The sequence below is a fragment of the Rhinolophus sinicus genome, chromosome X (genome assembly GCF_036562045.2).
Source record: "Rhinolophus sinicus isolate RSC01 chromosome X, ASM3656204v1, whole genome shotgun sequence".
NCBI lineage: Eukaryota > Metazoa > Chordata > Mammalia > Chiroptera > Rhinolophidae > Rhinolophus > Rhinolophus sinicus.
The window spans coordinates 33,097,892-33,119,390 of NC_133768.1; the positions used below are offsets into that span (position 1 = coordinate 33,097,892).

At 35.7% G+C, this 21,499-nt stretch overlaps 1 protein-coding gene across 2 annotated transcripts in view; it reads right to left on the bottom strand.

The window, feature by feature from the left end:
* The window catches only part of MED14 (mediator complex subunit 14), a 76,752-nt gene that overhangs the window by 48,842 nt on the left and 6,411 nt on the right, over positions 1-21,499 (bottom strand). For both annotated transcript variants that reach the window (XM_019747848.2, XM_019747847.2), the window contains exons 3-12: positions 20,575-20,680; positions 14,310-14,483; positions 13,421-13,550; positions 12,834-12,962; positions 12,401-12,508; positions 11,710-11,842; positions 10,811-10,961; positions 10,226-10,337; positions 3,921-4,046; positions 1,985-2,063 (exon numbers count right to left, since the gene is read on the bottom strand). In XM_019747848.2, coding sequence (XP_019603407.1) covers positions 1,985-2,063; positions 3,921-4,046; positions 10,226-10,337; positions 10,811-10,961; positions 11,710-11,842; positions 12,401-12,508; positions 12,834-12,962; positions 13,421-13,550; positions 14,310-14,483; positions 20,575-20,680 — 1,248 coding nt within the window. The remainder of the gene's footprint in view (positions 1-1,984; positions 2,064-3,920; positions 4,047-10,225; positions 10,338-10,810; positions 10,962-11,709; positions 11,843-12,400; positions 12,509-12,833; positions 12,963-13,420; positions 13,551-14,309; positions 14,484-20,574; positions 20,681-21,499) is intronic.

A 21,499-nucleotide genomic window follows, 5' to 3' on the forward strand; every position in this document is an offset into this window, starting at 1 on the left:
TTATTTGATTTCCTATTCTTGAGGCTAGGACACCACAGAATATGTGAAAAAGAGAGGTCACAAACTCTCACTAACCCACAGTAATAAACGTACAGAAAATAAGATGATGAATTCAGAAAATTTTCATAGCAACATAATAATGCCACTACATCCAAACTCATGATCAGTAGGCTTGCCCAGCTGAACAGGGTAGAGACCACTTCAATTGCTGTTGCATTTGTGTGGTGAGCTGCATGTGGTATAAACTATACTAGTTGTGTAGTAAAACCATGTTATAATACATGACATTTTAATGGTAGTTTGTCGACTATTACTCCAAAATGTATAAAATCTGGAAATCATTTTTTTTTCCCACTGGAAAACAAGTTAAATTTAATTGCAACTTCACAGGATCAATTGCCAGAACTGGCTACTAATGAAAGGAATGAAGATAAATTTTGGAAATACACCAATAGTTGCATCATTTTGGATACAATTTAAAAATGAACATCCTGAACTTGCTAAAATTGCTTTTAAATATCTACTTCTAGTCCCATCAACATACCTTTGTGAGACTGACATCTCTACTATGTACATTATTAGAAGAAAAACAGCAACAGTTAAGATATACATAGTTGCTTGGAGCTTAGGGTGGGTAGGGGGAATAATTGTAAATGAGCACCTTTTTGAGGTGATGGAAATGTTCTAAAACTTGATTGTGGTTATGGTTGCAAAAGTCAGTAAATTTATTACAAGTCATTGAATTGTATACTTAAAATGGGTGAATTTTATGATAGGTAAACCATACTTCAATAAAGTTATGTCAAAAAAATTAATGTGCCATGATAGATTCGTGATAAACTGGTTATTCACCAAAGATCATGCAGGAAGCACATTATAAGTGACAACCAGGGGGATTTTCTTATAAATAAATTATGTAAGTATAGACACACGTTTGATAAGTTTAAGGCTTTTAGGACTTAGTTTTCTGCTTTTAAGTTATATTTCTGCTAGCTGGAATTGCCAGATAAACAACCTCAAGTTACATAAGGTGTGAATTACTAAGCATTTAAGTATTTAAACCTTGCTTGTTTAGCCAAAATTCTCAAAAATGCACAAAAAAATGCTAAACCACAAAAATTTTAGAAATTGTTACCCAGAGTAATGATGATTTCTCATATACAGATAAACTACTTGTTCAAAAGAAGGCTCATTTATCTATTGGCATTAAAAATCATGTCCTGTTAATGAAAAAAAAATGACTTGATAATATTGAATTCTTCAAATATTTACAAAACCAAAACTTGCAAAAGGAGAAGGGGTAGACTAGAAGATCACAAAATCAACAGATTCCACTGAATTGTTTAGCCCCATCCCTTCTCCATATGTAAGCTTTAGGTTTGATCTCTAAAATTTATTTTCATCCCTTGGAATTTTGTTTTATTAATTTGAAAAGAGTTTGTTATAGTTGCCGTAATACCTTGGTATACCACGGTGGTAATGAAACCTCATAGAATTATCTTTAGCTCCATTTTCATTCTATTTATTTTAACAGTATGAAGCATTCCAAGGATTTGGAGACAAACTGAATAACAGTACTAGAGAAGCAGAAACGATTATTCTGAAAAGTGTCAGCTGGTAGATTCATACCATGAAGATTATCCTGGATAAGAATAAATAAGACTCTATTGCAGAGAACACTAGATACAAAAAAATTCATTGTGTAAGTGATTCGTAGAGTGCTTGTACAAGAGAAAATGTAGCAAGGAATTAAAGCTGAATGTCATGCCCTTAACACCTGTATTTGCTTTAGAGGGGAATTTGATATGAAGCACTGCCATCTTGGACGTATTCCAAGAGAATGTAGATTCTAAGTACCAAAAGGTGCTCAAGTTTCATGTCAGAAAAATTAAGGCCAATGACTGATCAAGAGTAATGACGGAGAAAATGTGTCTTGTCAAAATACATTTCCATTTTTAGTCTTGAACCAAATAAATAAGCTTACTTAAGTTGTTGAATCCAAGGAACGATCCGTTTCATATCATCGTTCACAGACTTTTCCATGTCATCCAAAGTGGCCTGGTCTATAGAATAAAGCACATTAACTAATTGCTTACACGAGACACAAAACATCTAGGTAGGCCAAAACTTAAATGAACGTATTGTTTTAGGCAGAAAGTAGTTATTTTTGAGTCAGAGAAAACTAAATGCATCATTAGGCATAAATTAACCTAATTTGTTATCCTCTTTAACATTTAGGGAGAGTTATAGCTAAAACAACTAATTAATAGCAAATGTACACTAGCAGGAAGTAAATATGTGAATTATTTGCCTATATTTTAATGTCCAAAGCTCTTAGTCTAGTAATTTCATATATTTAACTTATATATATATATATATATATATATATATATATATATGTATTTAAAGCTTAGTATTACTAAACTTAGAAACTTAAAAATTGTAAAAACTATAAAACTCCATTAAAATGTTTATTACACACAAATGGTCTCTGGCATAAGCAAGAGCTATTGGTTGAAGATTAATGATACATGTCACTTAGAACTTTTAATGACACTATAAAATGCTAATAATAGAATGTTGAGCAGAAAGCAAAATATAAAATGATTTCAGCTAAAGAAAAAAATATAGGAGCACTGTTATGGATTGAATTCCCCCCCGCCCCATTCATATTCTGAAGCCCTAATTCCTAATGTGATAGCATTCAGAGGTGGGACCTTTGGGAGATAAATTAGGTTAGATGAGGGCACAGGGATGGGGCTCTCATGATGGGATTCGCACCCTTATAAGAGAGGTCACAGAGTTTCCTCTCTTTCTCTTCCTTCCATGTGTGGACACAGTGAGAAGGCCAACGTCTACAAGCCAGAAAAGAGCCCTCACTATAAACTGACCATGCTGGCAATCTGTTCTCACACTTCCAACCTCCAGAACTGTGAGAAACTTAATTTCTGTTGTTTAAACCACCCACTCTGGTTCTTTGTTACGGCAGCCTGAGCTGACTAAGACAAGCATACATCCCTCAAATAACAATGATTGCCAAGAGAGAATTATTTTTGCTTCTCTCATTTTTACATGTTTAGGTTTTTTATTTGAATATGTACTGTGTTAATTCATAATCAAGAAAACAGTTAAATAAAAAGTTTTGAAAAACAAACAACTGCCTGGTTGGTTTGGAACCACAGTTAAAAGGTAATTCATAAATTTAGCCATCATTTAGCCATCATAAATGTGATGTGATTCAAAGTAATGAGGCCAGTTTTCCATGAGCAGTTCACAGAAAGACCTATCTTTATAGCCATACAAAATTCCAGAAAACCTTTTATTTTCATCAATACCTAGCTTAATATTAATTTTAAATGGAAAATGTGCTAATATATTCAAGAACAAAGTTCTATTAGCAATACAAAAATACTAAGTTCCTAGTATTTCATCATTTTAGAACACCAACTCAGTAAAGGAATATGTCAGAAATCAAACTTTAATTTCTTCTGTGTTTAAGCCAGAAAAACATCATTTCCTCCAGGATTCAGTGCCCTAAGTCACATTTGATATTTATACGGTCATAAATATGTTCTTCAGCCATGAATGACATGAGAATCCCTTGTATCCATCTCCATGTCACCCAACTATTAGTGGTAAAAGTTAATCTAAAAAACATCATCCATCAACATTTATTACTTTTACATAAGAAAAACAACCCGAATCCAGTTCATACTGGGAAGTTTAACTTCTGATACAAAAAAAATCCAAAGTAGAATTAAAATGGGCCTCAAGGAACAGACGTCAACGAGTTATTCTTTCCATGTCTATTCTCTACACTGCTTATGCCACCTCTCCCAATATCTAATGGCAGAAAATTTTAACTTTACTTTTGTTAAAAATATTTTTCCTTACATTGACTATATCATTTAGTAACTTACCAAGTCCATAAAGCATCAATTGGAACATTCCAGAATGCAAATCTACAAAAATGTGTAGACACTCCGAATTACCACAGGGCTCCAAGATGGGAACAACAAGAGCTGGAAGTGCAGTCTCTATGGAAGCTGAACAGTTGAGAATTAAAAATTATATTTCTGAGTATTTTCTTTCAAAAAGTATTTCTCAGTGAATAGAAACAAACCAACTATTGAACAATCCTGAACAGGAGAGGAAAAACATGATTTTTGCAAAATTGGAATAGTAGTATTAAGTCAATTAGTAGCTCAAAAGGAAGAATGTAATCTTTAAGGGGACTTGAAACAAACATACCCTCTCAAATACTACAACAAAAAATTCCAAGATTCCTTTAAAAGGTTAAAATAGCTTGTGAAAACTTAACCTCATCAGTGAGCTGAGTTCTAGTGTTACTTTCAATCAGTAATTGCTAAGTTAATAATTAATGTTCTTTTTGATACAATTGGAAGAAAATTAGTTGTTTGGTAAACAATAAATTTTATCTATGGCCTAAATATTTTCAATGCCATTCTTCATAGAAGTTTTCTGGCAATTAGAGCCCATGTGTTTACAAAAACACGAGAACTATTAAATATTATGGATTATGTAGAAAAACGTTTTTTCAAGTTATTTATTAATCTCATTTCCAAGTCACAGATAAAACAAGAACATAGGCAACTGCTATACACAAATTCCCAAAGTTGCCAATATACTGTCTAGTTTCACAGTATTTCTACCAGGCCCAATTAACTTTTCTCTTAATTCCACAAATTGGCGTAACAAATTCCAGTAAAGGAGCAAAGTACTGAAAGCACACCACGTGCTGATCAGATCGAGGAGTTGTAAAAGGAATATGCTCTTTTGGTTACCACGTTCCTCTAAAGCTACAGCACAGAAGAAAGGCAGGCAGTGAGGCAGGCAGTAATGTAGGCCCAGCCTTTCACCAGGTGTGACTTCTTGGTGCTACTTTGTTAAACAAGGACAATAAATCTTGCTGTTCGTGCCATGGGTCCTTAAGAGGAAGAAATGACAAGTTTGTAAAGATGCTTTAAAGCAAAGAACTCAACAATGTATGCTATCTGTACTTCTTTATATATCAAAGAAACAAACCCAAACTCTTATTATGAATTTGCAATAATTAAAATGAGTAAAGTTATCATTGGTACTGTGTATACAAATTATCAAACAAATTAATAAAGCAAAAAAAATGCAGAGGACATATTTAATAAGATGAAAACAAACTGCTTTCAAGTATATTTGACACATATTTATATACAAATGTTTAACAGGCAGGTCCCGCAGAACTCTTACCTAAAAAATCCAAAGAAATAGAACAACAAAAAGGCACAAATAGGAATTTCTTTTACAATGTTTTATAATTCAGACCAGTGTGACAAATTAATTCAAATCATGTTTTGCTGAATTTATTATTAATATAGTAAAAAGCACTTACGGATTTGAAGCAGGGATGCTGATTTTTAAAACACATCTGTACTGTTATAACTCCTAATGGGATAGGAATGTATTCTTTAAAGCAAAACCATTTTTAAAGTGAAACAATGGAATAAAACTAGTTATGACAATTGGCATAACAATTATAATTTCAATCTAATTATAAAATTGAGTATTCTTGAAAGGACAGGGCATCAAAGGAGAATATACAATACAGTCCAAAAGATAGAAAATACTTTGGTGTGTATCTCTGAACATATTTTGTGGCCACCAATGTCTGTATTTTTTTTACAGAAAACAAAATATATAAGACTAAGCATTTAAAGGCAACAGGTGGTAAGGTATCCAAAAATGGAGAAACTTGTGAATAAAATATAGGAGGGAGAATTAAGGGCTGTGCAAGATGACAGGGCTGGACACCACTTTTTCCTGCAGCAGGAATATACACATATCTCCTATTTCTCCCTAGCTGTTTGTTGAGAACATGAGGAACGGACCAATAGACAGTAATATAACGTATAAAGACTAAAGAGAAACAATTAGGAAATCAGGAATGGCTGTGTGTGGTTCACAGCTTTGGAATTGACCTCGATACCCCAAGTCCAGTGCTGATACAGCACAACCCGAGAGAGGGCTCCGGCTTTCAAGAGTCAGGCAGTGCTGTGAATGGGGCCACGTGGCAAGTCACCTTCAGTACCCTGTACTACTTTTTTTGAACTTTCCTTTAAAGTCCTGCCTATTCTCTCCCAAGACATGCCCACCCTGACTTCCCCACCCTCAAGAAACCACACACTGCCCTCTGGGCTGTACAAAACCTACTGTCTGTGTATTCCCCCAGCCCTCCCTTGAAATGCTCCATTTTTCAAGCTTCTCATGTCAGCTTATTCCAGTGCGGAGCTGGAAGAAAAGCCAGTGATTAAAAGATTCCAAGAACAACGCCTGATCCCAGTAAAGGATCCAATTGAAGCATGCTTACCCATCACAAAAGGGATCAAGTAGGACTACATGAGGAGTATAAATGCATGAACATGAATTCCAAAAACAAGTTAAAGCATATGTCCTAAATTGGTGAGTCAGCAGACCCTTTCCTATAGCAGTCCTCATTTCCAGAACTGTTCTGATTAAAGCAGGAATGAGAGGCCCAACTGCACGTGCCCGCAGCTCCCTCCCCTCCAAAACATAGTTCTGGAAGCACCTTTCTCTAACACTGAGGACTCGAGAGACACCCATGGTTTGAAAACCACTGCTGTAGCACACTCCCACTAGAGTTAGAGACCTAGGAAGAGCCTGGGCTAACATCCTCTAATTACAGATAAGGAGAATGGGGCCCAAAGAATGTGACTTGTTCAAGAACACACAGCTGAACTTAAACCTTCTGGCTATTAAAGCAGTGACATCGCTACAAAATGCTAAAGAAAAATCTTCACAACTTACACGAACATCACACAGAACTTCCTATGGAAACACATGTTTTGAAAAATTAGAAATTAAGAAAAATTAAGATTTGCAAAAATACTTATAAGTTTTAAGAACAAAAGGGGTATTTCAACACGGGTGCCAAGAAATTACATAGAGGAAAAAATAGTCTTTTCAACCAATGTTACTGGGAGAACTGTATATGCCCATACAAAATGCAGTTGGAACCTACCTCACACCATACACAAGTATTAACTAAAGGTAATCTAAATGTAAGAGCTAAAACTATAAAACGCTTAGAAGAAAACTCAGGAGCACATCTTCATGCATGACCTTGGGTTAAGTAATGGATTCTTTAGGTATCACACCAAAAGTACAAGCAACAACAACAAAAAACAGACAAACTAGACATCATGAAAATTAAAATCTTGTTACGAATGATACCATAAAGAAACTGAAAAGACAACCCACAGAATGAGAGAAAATTCTTGCAAATCATGATACATGAAAAGGGACTTACATAAAGAATTGTTATAACTCAATAATAAAAAGATAAATAATCTGGGCCAGCCCGGTGGCTCAGGTGGTTAGAGCTCCATGCTCCTAACTCCAAAGGCTGCCGGTTCGATTCCCACATGGGCCAGTGGGCTCTCAACCACAAGGTTGCCAGTTCAATTCCTTGATCCCACAAGGGATGGTGGGCTCCGCCCCCTGCAACTAAGATTGAACACGGCACCTTGAACTGAGCTGCCTCCGGGATGGCTCAGTGGGTTGGAACACAGGCTCTTAACCACAAGGTTGCCAGTTCAATTCCTCGACTCCCACAAGGGATGGTGTGCAGCGCCCCCTGCAACTAAAATTGAACATGGCACCTTGAGCTGAGCTGCCGCTGAGCTCCCGGATGGCTCAGTTGGTTGGAGCGTGCGTCCTCTCAACCACAAGGTTGCCGGTTCGACTCCCGCAAGGGATGGTGGGCTGTGCCCCCTGCAACTAGCAACGGCACCTGGACTTGGAGCTGAGCTGTGCCCTCCAGAACTAAGGCTGAAAGGACAACAACTTGAAGCTGAATGGCACCCTCCACAACTAAGATTGAAAGGACAACAACTTGACTTGGAAAAGAGTCCTGGAAGTACACACTGTTCCCCAATAAAATCCTGTTCCCCTTCCCCAATAAAATCTTTAAAAAAAAAAAAAAGATAACAATCTAATTACAATATGGACAAAGGATCTGGACAGACATTTCTCCAAAGAAGACATATGAAAAGATGCTGTCACAATCATTAGGGGAACACAAATCAAAACTGCTATGAGATACCACTTCACACCCACCAGGGTGGCTAGAAACAAAAAGATAGACAATAACGAGTGTTGGTGAGGATGTGGAGAAATTGGAACCCTCACACACTACTAGTAGGATTAAAAAAGAGGTGTTAAACATGTCAAAAGGTAAAACAGAGTTACCATATGACCCAGCCATTGTACTCCTAGGTATATACATATTCAAGAGAAATGAAAACACAGGTCTACACAAAAACTTGGACCTGAATGCTCATGAATGCATTATCCATCATAGGCAAAAAAACACACAAAAAAAGTGGAAACTAACCCCATCAATGATGAATGGACAAACAGAATGTGATTATGTCCATGTAACAAATTATTTGACAATAAAAATGAAGTACTGAAATATGCTATAAAGTACTGAAATATGCTATAACATGGACAAACCTCAAAAACATTCTGCTAACAAAAATATGCAGAAGACCACACATTACCGTAAGTCCTCACTCAATGCCATCGATAGGTTCCGGGACTTTAAGCAAAACGAGGTATAATGAAACCAATTTTATCATAGGCTAATTGATATAAACAAGAGCTAAGTTCCCATGTCATCTCATCAACATTATAACCAAACGATGTTGAACAATATGATGTTATTTGAGGACCTGCTGTGTATGATTTCATTTCTCTGAAATGTCCAGAACAGGCTATCCTACAGACAGAAATAGATCAGTGGTTGCCAAGGGCTGGTAGGAGGGGTGAATGGGGGGTGACTGCTAATGGGTGCAGGGTTTCTTTTGGGGATGATTAAAATTTTCTAAAATTAGATTGTGGTGATGGCTGCACAACTCTTTGACTATATTAAAAAACACTGAATGAGTGGATTGTATGTGAATAAAGCTATTTAAAAAACAAAAAGGGGGATGTCATGTGGGCTTTCTAACTCCAATGAGAGTTTTATTAATAATTATACTTTCCAATCATAAATTTTAGGTTTGTATTTAATACCTTTGCTTGAGGGATTAAAATTGGGAGGGGGGAGACAACTTCCACTACATCTTACAATTAAAATTATTAAAACATGAGGAATCTAATGTTAAACCTTGATAGGGCTAGAGGACATGCCCCACCCCCCACAGAGATTTAGTCACTACATTCACCAGATGTCTGGCATACCCTTTATTTCTTTAAGGCCCGTATTTGCATTTTTAAGTTAAGTTGCCTTTCCCTAGTCTTTAACTTGTCTTAGATCCTCTTTTTCACCTCTGTTCTTTCATTTTCCTTGAATAAATACTGTACTTGAAATACAAATTCATTTTCCTGACTTTCCCTTTTCTTCAGGCAGTTTTTATCTACCTCATCAAAGCGGTTTTAATCCAGCATGACTAGTCCATAGCTAAGAAGCTGCTTTTTTAAGTGTAATGGATTGAGGTGGGCTCTGTGATGATGACAAGCAGTACCTCTGCTACTAGTGCTACCGAGACTTCGCATTTACATGGTACTTCCCCTAGGTCATCTCACTTAATTAAAGGCTGTTCACTGTAGGCTCCCGGTCATCACAGCCAAAAACAACTGGGGTGAGGAGAGTAAACATGCTCATTATGATACTGTGAAACTACATTCCTAGCATGAAAGCACTTATTTTCTAAATGACTGACTGTCCCCCAAAGCTCTGGATCTACTAGGTAATTAGAAGATTCTTCACTGTGTATGTATCTGTATTTCTTATTTTGAATCCTGTTAATATATTAACGATTCAAAAAAATTTTTTTAAAGACAAAGGATAAATTTTCACTCAAAGCAGCATATTTTATACATTACAAATATTTGCAAAGCTGCCTTAACCTTAGAACAAAAACTAAAAGAAACAAGATTCATATAAAATATTAAAGTAGCTTCCATTTCAATAGGAAAAAAAGTCTTAGGAGCGGTCAATATGCATACATTTCAAAAATAAGGCAAAGCTAAATAAGGGGAAAATTAGGGCAAACTTAGTAGGTCACAAGTTAAAATGCAGAAATGTCTGGCCTCTACAACAAAACCAGTATATCCGGAAAGTCATATTAAAAAAGACCCTTCAGAAAATAAAAGTGAATGCTAATTGAAACAAAAGACAAAATGCCAATTTAAAAGAACTTACAGTTTTCGTTGGCATTGAAACCTCTAAGGATGGCCTTCAGTTCCTGGAGCTTCTGATGAGCTCGTGCATGGACGCTGTCAATCAGGAGTTTTTCTATTGATAAGTGATCAATCTGCACAGACAAGAAGAACACAATTGTATGCGCAATTTAAACATTTTTACTTTAAAAGCCTGAGAGTAGATTATTGTGCTTCAAGATATTTCCTTTTAGAATCACACCGATTAAGTGCAAACTGAAAGTTAAAAAAATAAACTTACATGGTATTGGTAGCTTAAGACTATAGCTAACATTTTGCCAAGTATAAATCAAGATACTATATGTATCAGTTATCATAGTGATTAAATGATAGGTCTTAAAAATAAAATGATCGAAATTAAAAATTTTGAAAAAAATCTTTAAAATTATAAATATTCGATTTTAAAAAACCAATATAGAAGCATAACAATAATTTAAACCAAGTTTCATAAAGGGTTTTAGGAACAATTAGGTATTTTACAGAATTTGTGCTAAAAGTTTAAGTACAAATGATGTTATATTACATTCATTTAATCAAACCAATATTAAAATATATTGACATCTTTTACCTTCATGGCTCTCTCTACTAATTTAGAATCAGAAGCTGGTAGAGGAGGATCATGAAAAATCTGTAAAGGCTTAGAGACATCATTCTCATCGATTTTAATTGTAACTTTGTGAACAGATGCCGTCCCTGTTTTTCTCCCAAGAACCTGTTGACTAAAGAGAAAAAAGAAATACTAAGAATTTTTTTCAACATAGCCTACTAACTTTTGAAATAAAATAGAGGCAACCTATTGTGTGCTTAGCCAGAGCCTAGAATATGGCAGGCCCTCATTGTGGAGGGACTTCATTAACACTGGGAAGATAGCTATTCTGTAACCCAATACAATATTTGATTTACTGCAGAAAAAAAAAAAAAAAAAAAAGACACAATTTAAAAATAAAACATGCACACAAAAACGCCCCAAAACAACCTTGTAAGTGGTGTCCATTTATCTGTGATTCCTTTACAGAAAATGGGAATCAAGCAAAGTTTAAACAGGGAATCGAGGACAGTAAGCAGCCCAATACTGATTTTTCCCAAAACCCTCCCCCAAAAAAGATTTTAAAAGCCGCAATTCAAAATGTAAAACAGCGATAAGCATATTTTTGAAAACAACAGCCAACAATCTAAATTAATGGTCTTTTAGCAATCTGGCATGAGCCCAGAGTAATCTAACTTTTTAACAATAGTGAATCAGTACAAGCAGATAGATGTCTACATATTTAAAACATGCCATATTCTAGGAAAGGTGTCAATTATGGATGTCCTATGTGGTTTATGATACCATAGGACCTTACTATACAAAATCGTGCTGCGAGAGTTGCACAGCTATCAGTATATAGTAAATCAGAAGTAGGAGAGAAAAAGAAATGAAAAGAGTTACAGTCATAGCATGAACCCACCAGAATCAACTTTACTTACTTCCAAACTGAGAGGGAAAGACACTTTCCAGCATGATACCTTTCCACCTGCACAAGGTCTCCCCACCGCTCCCGGATTAACATTAGAGTTTGGGAATGTAGCACTTCTAACTGAAGTGACAAGCAGAAAGAATCTGATGGATCTTGTTAAGCAAATATAATACATATTACTACAACAGCCAATGAAGTACAAGCAAACCTCACTTAACAAAAGCTCTATTCTATTCCTAAAAAGCTGGCTATGAAAGAAATTTCTGAAATTCTATTTCTCCAATGACTGATCCTAAAAAGTGTTATAATTTGTGGCAGAATGTTAAAAAAAAGTTACTATATTTAATTTTGATATAATATAAACTACAAGGTCCAAGTTACCCCTTAACTCATCATAGTTTAAAGAACACGGGTAGACCAAATAGTACTATTTTTTTCTCCAAATAGTACTATTGCTAACTCATCATTTTTCGTTTTCACCTGCAAAGTCAACAATAGAATTTAAAACTTGGTTTATTATAGATGTATCACTCTCCTTCACACTGACCAGTTTCCCCAGCCCCACTTCTACCAAAAAAGCAGGGGGTGGAGGGGGGAGGAGTTTAGTCTGCTATAGTTCAGGACTAGGGGCAACTGGAAATGTGAGGGAGAGAGGAAGACACAAATTCCTTACAAATACGTCTCAAATTTCAGAAGGATACGTAGGCAGTTGTACATGTCCTGAAGAGGTTTCTCATCAGCAAAGAGCCTAGACTGCACCAGCTGATGGATAAAGTTGATTTGCATGCTATGAACCAAGGCTCGCCCATCTTCCATTATTGGTAGGGGAAAAGAAGGCGGTCAATCAGAAAAGTGTGCAGATTGTGTCGCAGTACCAACTAAAGGAGAGTGCACTAACAATGACTTAAAAACATAAAAAAGAACTGAAACTATTCATGGAAACCAGAGAACATTATACTTGAAAAACACCGAGACCTCAAAGGTCATAAGCAGTTATGATTACCATAAAATCTACTTCAAATTACAGGATCAACTGCTAAACACATGTATTATTCTGCAAGAATGTTTCAATAATACAAAATCATCAAACATGTCAATCAATATGTGGGACGTAAGTCACTATTTATGATTTACCTCCTGTTTCCTTATCCTCAACTAGAATTTCTAGCTTGAGAAGACGCCATGGAACATCAGGGTCATCTCCCATTACCGTCAAGGTGGCTTCAAACTCGCCTTCTACTCGAAACTTCACCCGGCCATTTGCTTTTAGGAGAAAAAGAAGAAGAAGTCTACTTTGCTAGAAAATAAGCGGCTTCTTGGTAACCTAGAACTGTCTTACTTATAAGAAATTTTAAATATTGAATGTTCTTTCATAAGTGTTCAAACAAGTCAGTGGTTCCTGCATAAGCAGTAGCCAGCTTCCAGGTCATCAAGAAACCATGGGTGACTCTGCTAACATCAACAAACAATATTTTCTTGAAGCTCAACCCTGGGACTTGTCTCTCTTCGAGCCCCAGGTGATCTCACCCATTCCCTGGCTTCAAATACCAGCCTTGTATTTCCAGGTAATAAAGAGAAATCACAGGGCTGACAAGTCACAGAGTCAAACACTGCCAGAAATGTAGGTCAAAACTTCATAATGTTTGAATAAAATCTCAAAAGCTATGTTAAAAACGATTTTAATGAGTCAATTCGTTAAAAAATAAACTTCGGGTACATACCAACTGTAAGATTGGCTAACTGAGGAGGAAGATCAGTGGTTACAAGTCGATGTCTAAGAATCTGGTTCAGCTGGTGAAGTGTGGCTTGTTTCTCAATTTTGGTAATTGGGTCTGGAGGAATAATTTTATCCTTCAAAAAAATTTAAGTGATTTTAGAATAATGTACGAAGAAGCATAATTTTTACCTGTGCCTATCTTACAATAGTTTCTTACTTTACCCAAGACAATCTCAACATTCATTTAAGCAATCTACATCCAATAACAGTGACCATTACTATCATGCATTAGAGTGTCAATGATGCCACCAATCACCCAGTTAAGACAGAAATGCAACATTATCTTCTTCAGGCTCTACTTATGAAACCAACTTAATGTCTTAGATGACTTCCACCACTTCTTCAAAGTATAAAATAAAATAGCACCATGTCAATAAAAAACAACCACAACAATAAATTTTTTTAAAAACTCAACACTTCCAAAAAGCAACTAGCATGTATTCCTCGAAAATAAGACTGGGTCTTATATTATTTTTTGCTCCAAAAGACGTATTAGGGCTTATGTTCAGGGGATGTCATCCTGAAAAATCATGCTAGGTCTTATTTTCCAGTTAGGTCTTATTTTCGGGGAAACATGGTATTATTTGCATATCTGTTCACCCTCATCCAAAAAAAAAAAAGAAAAGATTCACCCATTTTGATAGCTACTCACATTCTGATGCAAATTGTTTTTTAGAAAACACAATTTTAGTTATGGGGGGGAGGGAGCAGACTACCTGAAATATTTGTTTTGAAAATGTAAAAGTTTTTTGCTGGGCTACTTAATAGTAGTAGAATCCAATGCCAAAGTCTTCAACTTTTACAAAGGAGTGGTGGGAGAGGAATCCACTTACCCTGATGCAGGTTGGCAGCCGTGGGTAAGACCCAGTCGTCAGTACGTCAATGGCATATGGAATGGCAAAACTAGGAAGGCGCGCATGGACCAGAGCGTCTCTCGCTAAGGAGGCCAGGCGATCAGCAGTGTCAACGAACAGAATGGCTTGCTGATCCAAGAAGCTCGAGATCATCTTTAAAGCAAAGGGCAAAGGTATTCAGCTTCCTTGAAAACTAGCCAGTCTGCACTGTAATCAATGACAGTCTGTCATTGATTCATTCCAAAGTAAACTCTGAGGGGTATTAATATAGGTGTTCCAGATTACAAAATATTACTTCCAAAAAATTTCCCCGTAATTTGAAGAAACGTTTTTAAAGATAATTTTCTATCAATTTCAGTAAAACGTTTTCCAATTCATTTCTCCACCTTTAACATTCCACGTACATAATATCACAAGTTAGACAAAAACAAAAGGAATTGAATGCTTTTCACTACTCTTACAGATTTCGAGAGTTGGTTGGTGACAAGGAGAAAATTCTGAGATGTCCTAAATTAAATCACAGAAGGAAAAGACAAAAAGGGGTCAGTCAGTTAACAACTGCAGTGCAAAACCAACAGAAGACTGTTCACACTCCTTAGAATATGGTGAAATTATTAAATGAACTTCCAGGTGGCTGTTTCCAAGATTACCTAAAGAGACTTTGCCAGGTACCATGGAACTTGCAGGAGCCCCTGCTTCTGGTTTACACAGCAGCTTTTAGGAGTCTGCTGTGCTTTCCCCAGGACTAGCCATGCTTCAGCTTTTCCCAACCCCTCTGTCTATAGCTAATTGTAAATTCTTTCAGAATGGCTCACCACCACCCCCAACTTGACATGTACGAACACTTGCAAAACTTCGGGATGAGGGACATGTTTGTCTTTTCTACCCAGCCATGCTACTGGAGGTTTAGACTCCATTACCCTAGACTGGTCTTTTTTTTTTTTTTTTTTTTTTTTTTTTTGCCAGCAATGTCCTAATAAACTTTTAAAAAGACTTCAGCTGTGGAAGTTACAATTTTTGTTTGTTAGTAATGAAGCATGGACTCCAGGACCCAGACAGCCCTGGTCTCAATTTTAACTGTGCAACTTACTAGCCCTATAACCTTGGGCAAATTCTTAATCCCTCTGTGCTTGTGTTTTCAACTGTCAAATGCAGATTACTTCCAACCTCATAAGGCTGTCCTCAGGATTAAGAGTTAATGCATATGAAACGTTTAGAGCAGTGCCTAGAACATACAAAACATTCAACAAAACACTGCCCATTATGAGATGTAGGCGAATTTCATGCCCAGTACGGAAATCCTTCCCATCAGTTCTCTACTCAGTATATTTCACAAGGGCACTTGAAACAGTAGAGCTCTCATCACGGAGCTAAAATCTATTTCACTGAAACTTTTATCTTCCACTTCTATTCTGGAACAGTACTTAGTCTCTCATGTCCTTCAAACAGGGGAAGCCCAACATACCTTCAAGCTAAACATTCCAAGTCACTTCAATTAGTTTTCACACTTCCAAATGCCTCACTCACCATCCTTGCCCCACTGCTCCCGTTTATCAATGGCCAACTTAAAATATGGTATACATAATTAATACCACACCACGCACACACAACACCCTACATTTTCTAAGTCTTTCCACACTCATTTTATTATCTGATCTTCACAAGCCTAAGAAATAGACAAAACCAGATAATTACTATCACCTTAGAGATAAGAAAATTGAGGCTTAGTTTAAGACACTGACCCAAATAAAGACAGTCAATAATCAGAGAAGCTGGAACCAAAAAATGTTTCTTCTAACTCTAAATTAGGCCAGAAAATCTCAGTACGAGGGCTACCTTCTATGCCTAGTGAGGACCAAAATACGGGGTGGGATACTGACTGATTTTAAGCTGGTGACTTTTAAGAAACAAGACTCAGAAAGAACCCTTGACCCTCCCCTTTACCTGCCTAAAGGTATTCAGGTACGAAAATCTGCGTCAGGCAGCATTACTTTAGCATCAGAATATAAACTAAATGTGGCAGACAGGGAGAAATCTAGCAAAGCTTCTTTGCGGGACTCCCCTCTGTGCCCCATTGTTTCTGGGTGGCCAACAAGAATTTGTTTACCGCGTTAGTCCCTTCCCCTCTACCTGTGAATTGCCCTCTCACCCTTTGAAATCCCAGACCCTGACTCTCCTCCTCAGTCCAGAATGGTGTATAAGCCTCCACTGCCATATTCCGTCCATATTCCTCCACTCCGTCCATATTCATATGGAACCTCCGTGTATATATATATATAATAAATTTGGACATTTTCTCCTGTTAATCTGTTCATTTAGTTATTGGCCCACCCAGAAGAACTTAGAAACACTGGAGATTATTTTTTGCACCCAAACACTAGTCAAATGGATTTGTCAATGCCACCAACACTAACTTAATAGCAGCCACAACAATGCCATCACACAGCACGCTTAGAATCAACTAAAAGGCCTTGATCTTTTGTAAATGACTCTAACAAGCAAGATCCGTCTGATTTTGACATATTTAAAACCATTTTGAATCCTGCTTCTCTCAACTTCTGAATTGGTGTTTACTCAGATTTAGGTCATCCCAAATCTACCTTCGCTTGGGACTTGGTAAAAATGCTTACCAGAGCAAAGCCAAGGCCAAATACCAAAGACCTCCCTCCAGGAAGACATGCATCAACCCTAGTGGGGTGCCAGTTTATCCAGCCCACGTCACCTTAAAGGTGGGTAATTAAACACTTGCATCGCTCAATTCAAAATATACTAGCTTCAGCTATAGTCCTTCGACTTAGAAATCAAATTAATAAAGATTAAAACTTTAGTTTTGAGTAACTTATTTGTGAATCCATGTAGGTCCCTGATGATTATCATTTTTTTTAAAGTACTCATATGCCAGCTGTTAATATGGTTAATTATAACCTCTTTTAAAATTTAACTGAGTATCAAATAGATATTTCTCTAAGGAAAATATACAAATGGCCAAAAAGTATATGGTAAGATGTTCAATGTCAGTCATCAGAGAAACACAAACAAAAACCACAATGAGATGCCACTGCTAGGACAGCTAAAATCAAAATATGAGACAATAACGAACATCGACATGGAGAAATTGGAACCCTCATACATTGCTGGTGGGAATGTAAAATGGTATAGCTGTTTTGGAATACAGTCTGGCAGTTGCTCAAATGATTAAACACAGAGTTACTACGTGACCTAGTAATTCCAATCCTAGGTATATATCCAAGAGAAATGAAAACATATGTCTACACAGAAACTTGTACATGAATGTTTATAGCAACATTATCCATAATAGCCCCAAACTGGAAATAACCTAAATGTCTATTAACATAAGAATGGATAAACAAAATGTAGTAGATCCAGACAATTCAGTTACAAAAACGAAGTACTAACATATGCTACAACATGAACGTACCTTGAAAACATTATGCTAAATTAAAGAAGCCAGTCACAAAAGACCACATATTATATGAAATGTTCAGAATAGGCGAATCTATATAGACAGCAGATTACTAGTTGCTTAGGGCTAGGGGCAGGTACTTGGGGGTGACAGCTAAAGGGTACAGGTTTAATTTTTAAGGTGATGAGAATGTTCTAAAATTGACTGTGGTGATGGTTACACATACATGTGTGAATATATCAAGAACCACTGAATTGTACACTTTAAATGGGTGGATGGTATAGTATATGAACTACATCTCAATAAAGCTGTTTTTAAAAAAGCTCTAGAATAAAAGATTAGTTTCTCTTTTTCTTAGATAAAACATTATCCTGACTGTTCTACCAATAGCGTTCTATAAACTGTATATTTATACACTCAGCTACATATGTAATGTGTCTGGCATGGCTAACAATCATTATTTATTACGAACCTCTGATGAAACTAGCTAAATAATCATTAGGTCAAGAACAGAAGTGTCAGAACATGAATAATCCTCTAATTCTCCAGCTGATGGACTTTATCCTTGACACAAACACATCTATATCTACATTCACAAAACAAAAACACCAAAACATATAAATTCAACATGAGTTTATTCAGAATGTGACTTATTTGAACAGCCAATTCAAAAAACTAATAGAATACTATACTATGAATTAATTAAAGATGAATGCAATATGGCTCAGTATCAAAACCAAGAGTTTTGGGTTTTATTTGATGTTATTGAAGCACAACTCAGTGGTATCAAACAGATAATTTAAATACCTATGGTATAATTTGGGATTTAACACCAGATTTGAAAAATCGAACACTTAGATTTGATATACTTCAGAAATACCTAACTTTTCACTGAAAGTTTGAACATTTTTGAGAGACGATTACCCCAAATTAACAAATTATTGAAAATAAACCTTAGGCTTTTCATAAATACTATACCACACTTCTTCATTTAAGCCAAAATAGATTTAGACTTGGTGCCCAAATTTCCAATACAATGAAATGTATTGTAAACTTTCTGATAAATAACCTTGGAATAAGCCTGTTTATTAATATTTATAACAAAAACTATTCTTTGAATGATGCTTTACAGTATACAAAAGATTTTCTGTCTACGAACTTTTATTTCCTAATCATATCAACAGACAACAGATAAATAAAAGGACTTCTTCCCCCATAAGGAAAATTTAATATGTAGTACAAAGTCTTCTCCCTCTAAACAAACCTTTGAACAATGTTACATATAAGGATGCCACCAGCTTACTCCTAGATACAAAAGATTTGTGGCTACAATGTATCTTATCTTAATAGAAGTTCTCCAGTCTTGTCATTGACTTAGCAGACAGAGCTGGAATTGAGTATCAACTTCAGTGAAAATCAGGTTTTACTTCTAACTTTCTTTTTAAAAAGAGAATTATTCTAGAATTTTAAATTCTCAACTTCATAACCTTTTTTTTCCTTTCACTTTAGCAATTTTCACATCAGTTTTATGTCTAATGATAATGGAACCTAGTGAAACTGAGGATAGAAAATGCAATGGGCTAAAATTGAGGCGTGATGTCAGGAAATCATGTGCAGAAACACAACTGTGTTGCAGATTTCTTTCTGAAGTGTAATTTTATGGAATGTGCAAACCCTAATAGATTTGCAAATATAAAATTACTATAAAAGTAGTTTCAATTTAGCTCGTCAGGGTACTAAAAATAAATTTATGCGGTACCTCTATACTGGGTAGCTACTACTTTTAATTTATCTAGGAAGCCTGATAAACTTAAGAGAATTTAAAAATGACTTGAGTATAATTTAACCAGTATAAAGTTGGTTTTCTGCTTTCGCCTATAAAAACTGATAAAAATTTTAAATGTCATTACATAATTGAACGGAAAAAAAAATTTAAGCATCAATGTCAAGCTTACTCAGAGAATCTACCCATTTTCCCCCACTTTCCAAATACAGCTACTTGGCCTTGTAAAGCTGGGTCTGGAAGGCAGATCACAATTAAAGTAGGTCAATGCTCTCATTATTTTAGGACTTTATTTATTTTATGACAATTATTCTACCCTTTCCAATACGAATTCCATTCCCCTCATTACAAGTGACTGAAGTAGAACAGGAGGGAGTAAATGTGTGTCTCGTGTGTCAATACCACACCATCCTCCCCCAAATTCTGAACTCAATAGCCCAACGCAAGATCCCTACTGCTATCTTTCCTCCTTAACACTTACCAATAGCTTAAAACTTTTGGGGCAGATTTTAGCATCTTTGGTATGTTTATTCAACAGTCACAAGCCTCTAGCCACCATACTCATACCCTACACCCTATGCTCAACAAAGGTTTGGAGAATGAGTAGACGAAAAAGAAATGAACAGATATTATTATCAGCTCTGTGACCTTAAAGAAGCCATTTAATTTCCGGGAACCTTTCTTTGTTTGTAAAATACTGACTGCCTATAATTAACATGCAAAATTTAAGGCAGTACTCTGCAAACTCTAAGGAACCGTACAAATGTTAAGCTAACCATTTCCCCCCTTAGTTCAAGTCTCCTATTTAATGTCTTCTAGCATAATAATGTCTCCAGATACCATGTACACTGCTTTCTGATTAGGTGTCCATAAACAAATAATAAGTTTCTACAGAAATATATTATGTACTATCATATAGAAATATGATTACTCACATAAGTAATGTCTCTCAAAACAAATCAGCAGATAGAAACTATGTCTATTGTAAGTTAACATTTTAAAAAGTTATTTTATATAAAATAAAAAGTTTAACTCACCGCACATTTTTCCACTTTGCCAGCATTATTAGCCCATTTTACTAGAGCTAGTAATCGAACAAAGAGTTGGCGCGTCCGGCTAGCAAACTGCACTATTTCTATTTTCCTATAAAATAAAACAATTTTGAATGAAGCAACATATTTAAAAGAGTATTTCACAATTTATTTCATCTGAACTAAAGTATGACTCAATCTTGGTTTACAACCACTACAACAAAATGAACCACCTAAAATATTTATCTAAATACACATGAACTATTGTCACATTTTGCATACCACCTGCACATGCTTCTTTTCCACCTCAGTGTAATGAATCCAAAAGAATATTTTAGCAATATATCACATTTTAAAAATCAATTTTATATTGCAATAAAAGTTGTTTACTAAAACATACTGAATACACAGATATAAAATTACTATATAAAAGTTAACTGGGTCACATAGGAGAGCAAATTAGGAGTTATGAATTTCATAATTAAAATTACGAGTTATGAAATTAGTGAACTTTTTGGTTCACTAATATAATAAACTAGATGAAGGAATTAAAATAGATCTTTACCAAAGCTTGAAACTATTATTTCTACAAAAGCAAAGGCCCAATTCCCATTTTGCAAGGATATGATTTTTAAAAATTGAATAATCAGAGAACTATGCAACTCTTTACCAAACTAATGTCAATGACAAACTTAAACCATCCAAACAAAGCTAAGAAAGTTGAGTACTGAAAATAAAAGCTAGCAGGTCTGTTCGTATCTATTTGCATGCTATACCCTCTACAATGCTTTTTCTCCCAATACTCATCAGTCATTTTATCATCTCCTCATAAAGCCTCCAAAGCTTTACTAAAAGCTTTATGTTGTCAATCAGTGTGTTAACCAGACCTCTCAACTTCACCTCAGCTACAAAACTGATAGTCATACCTTTC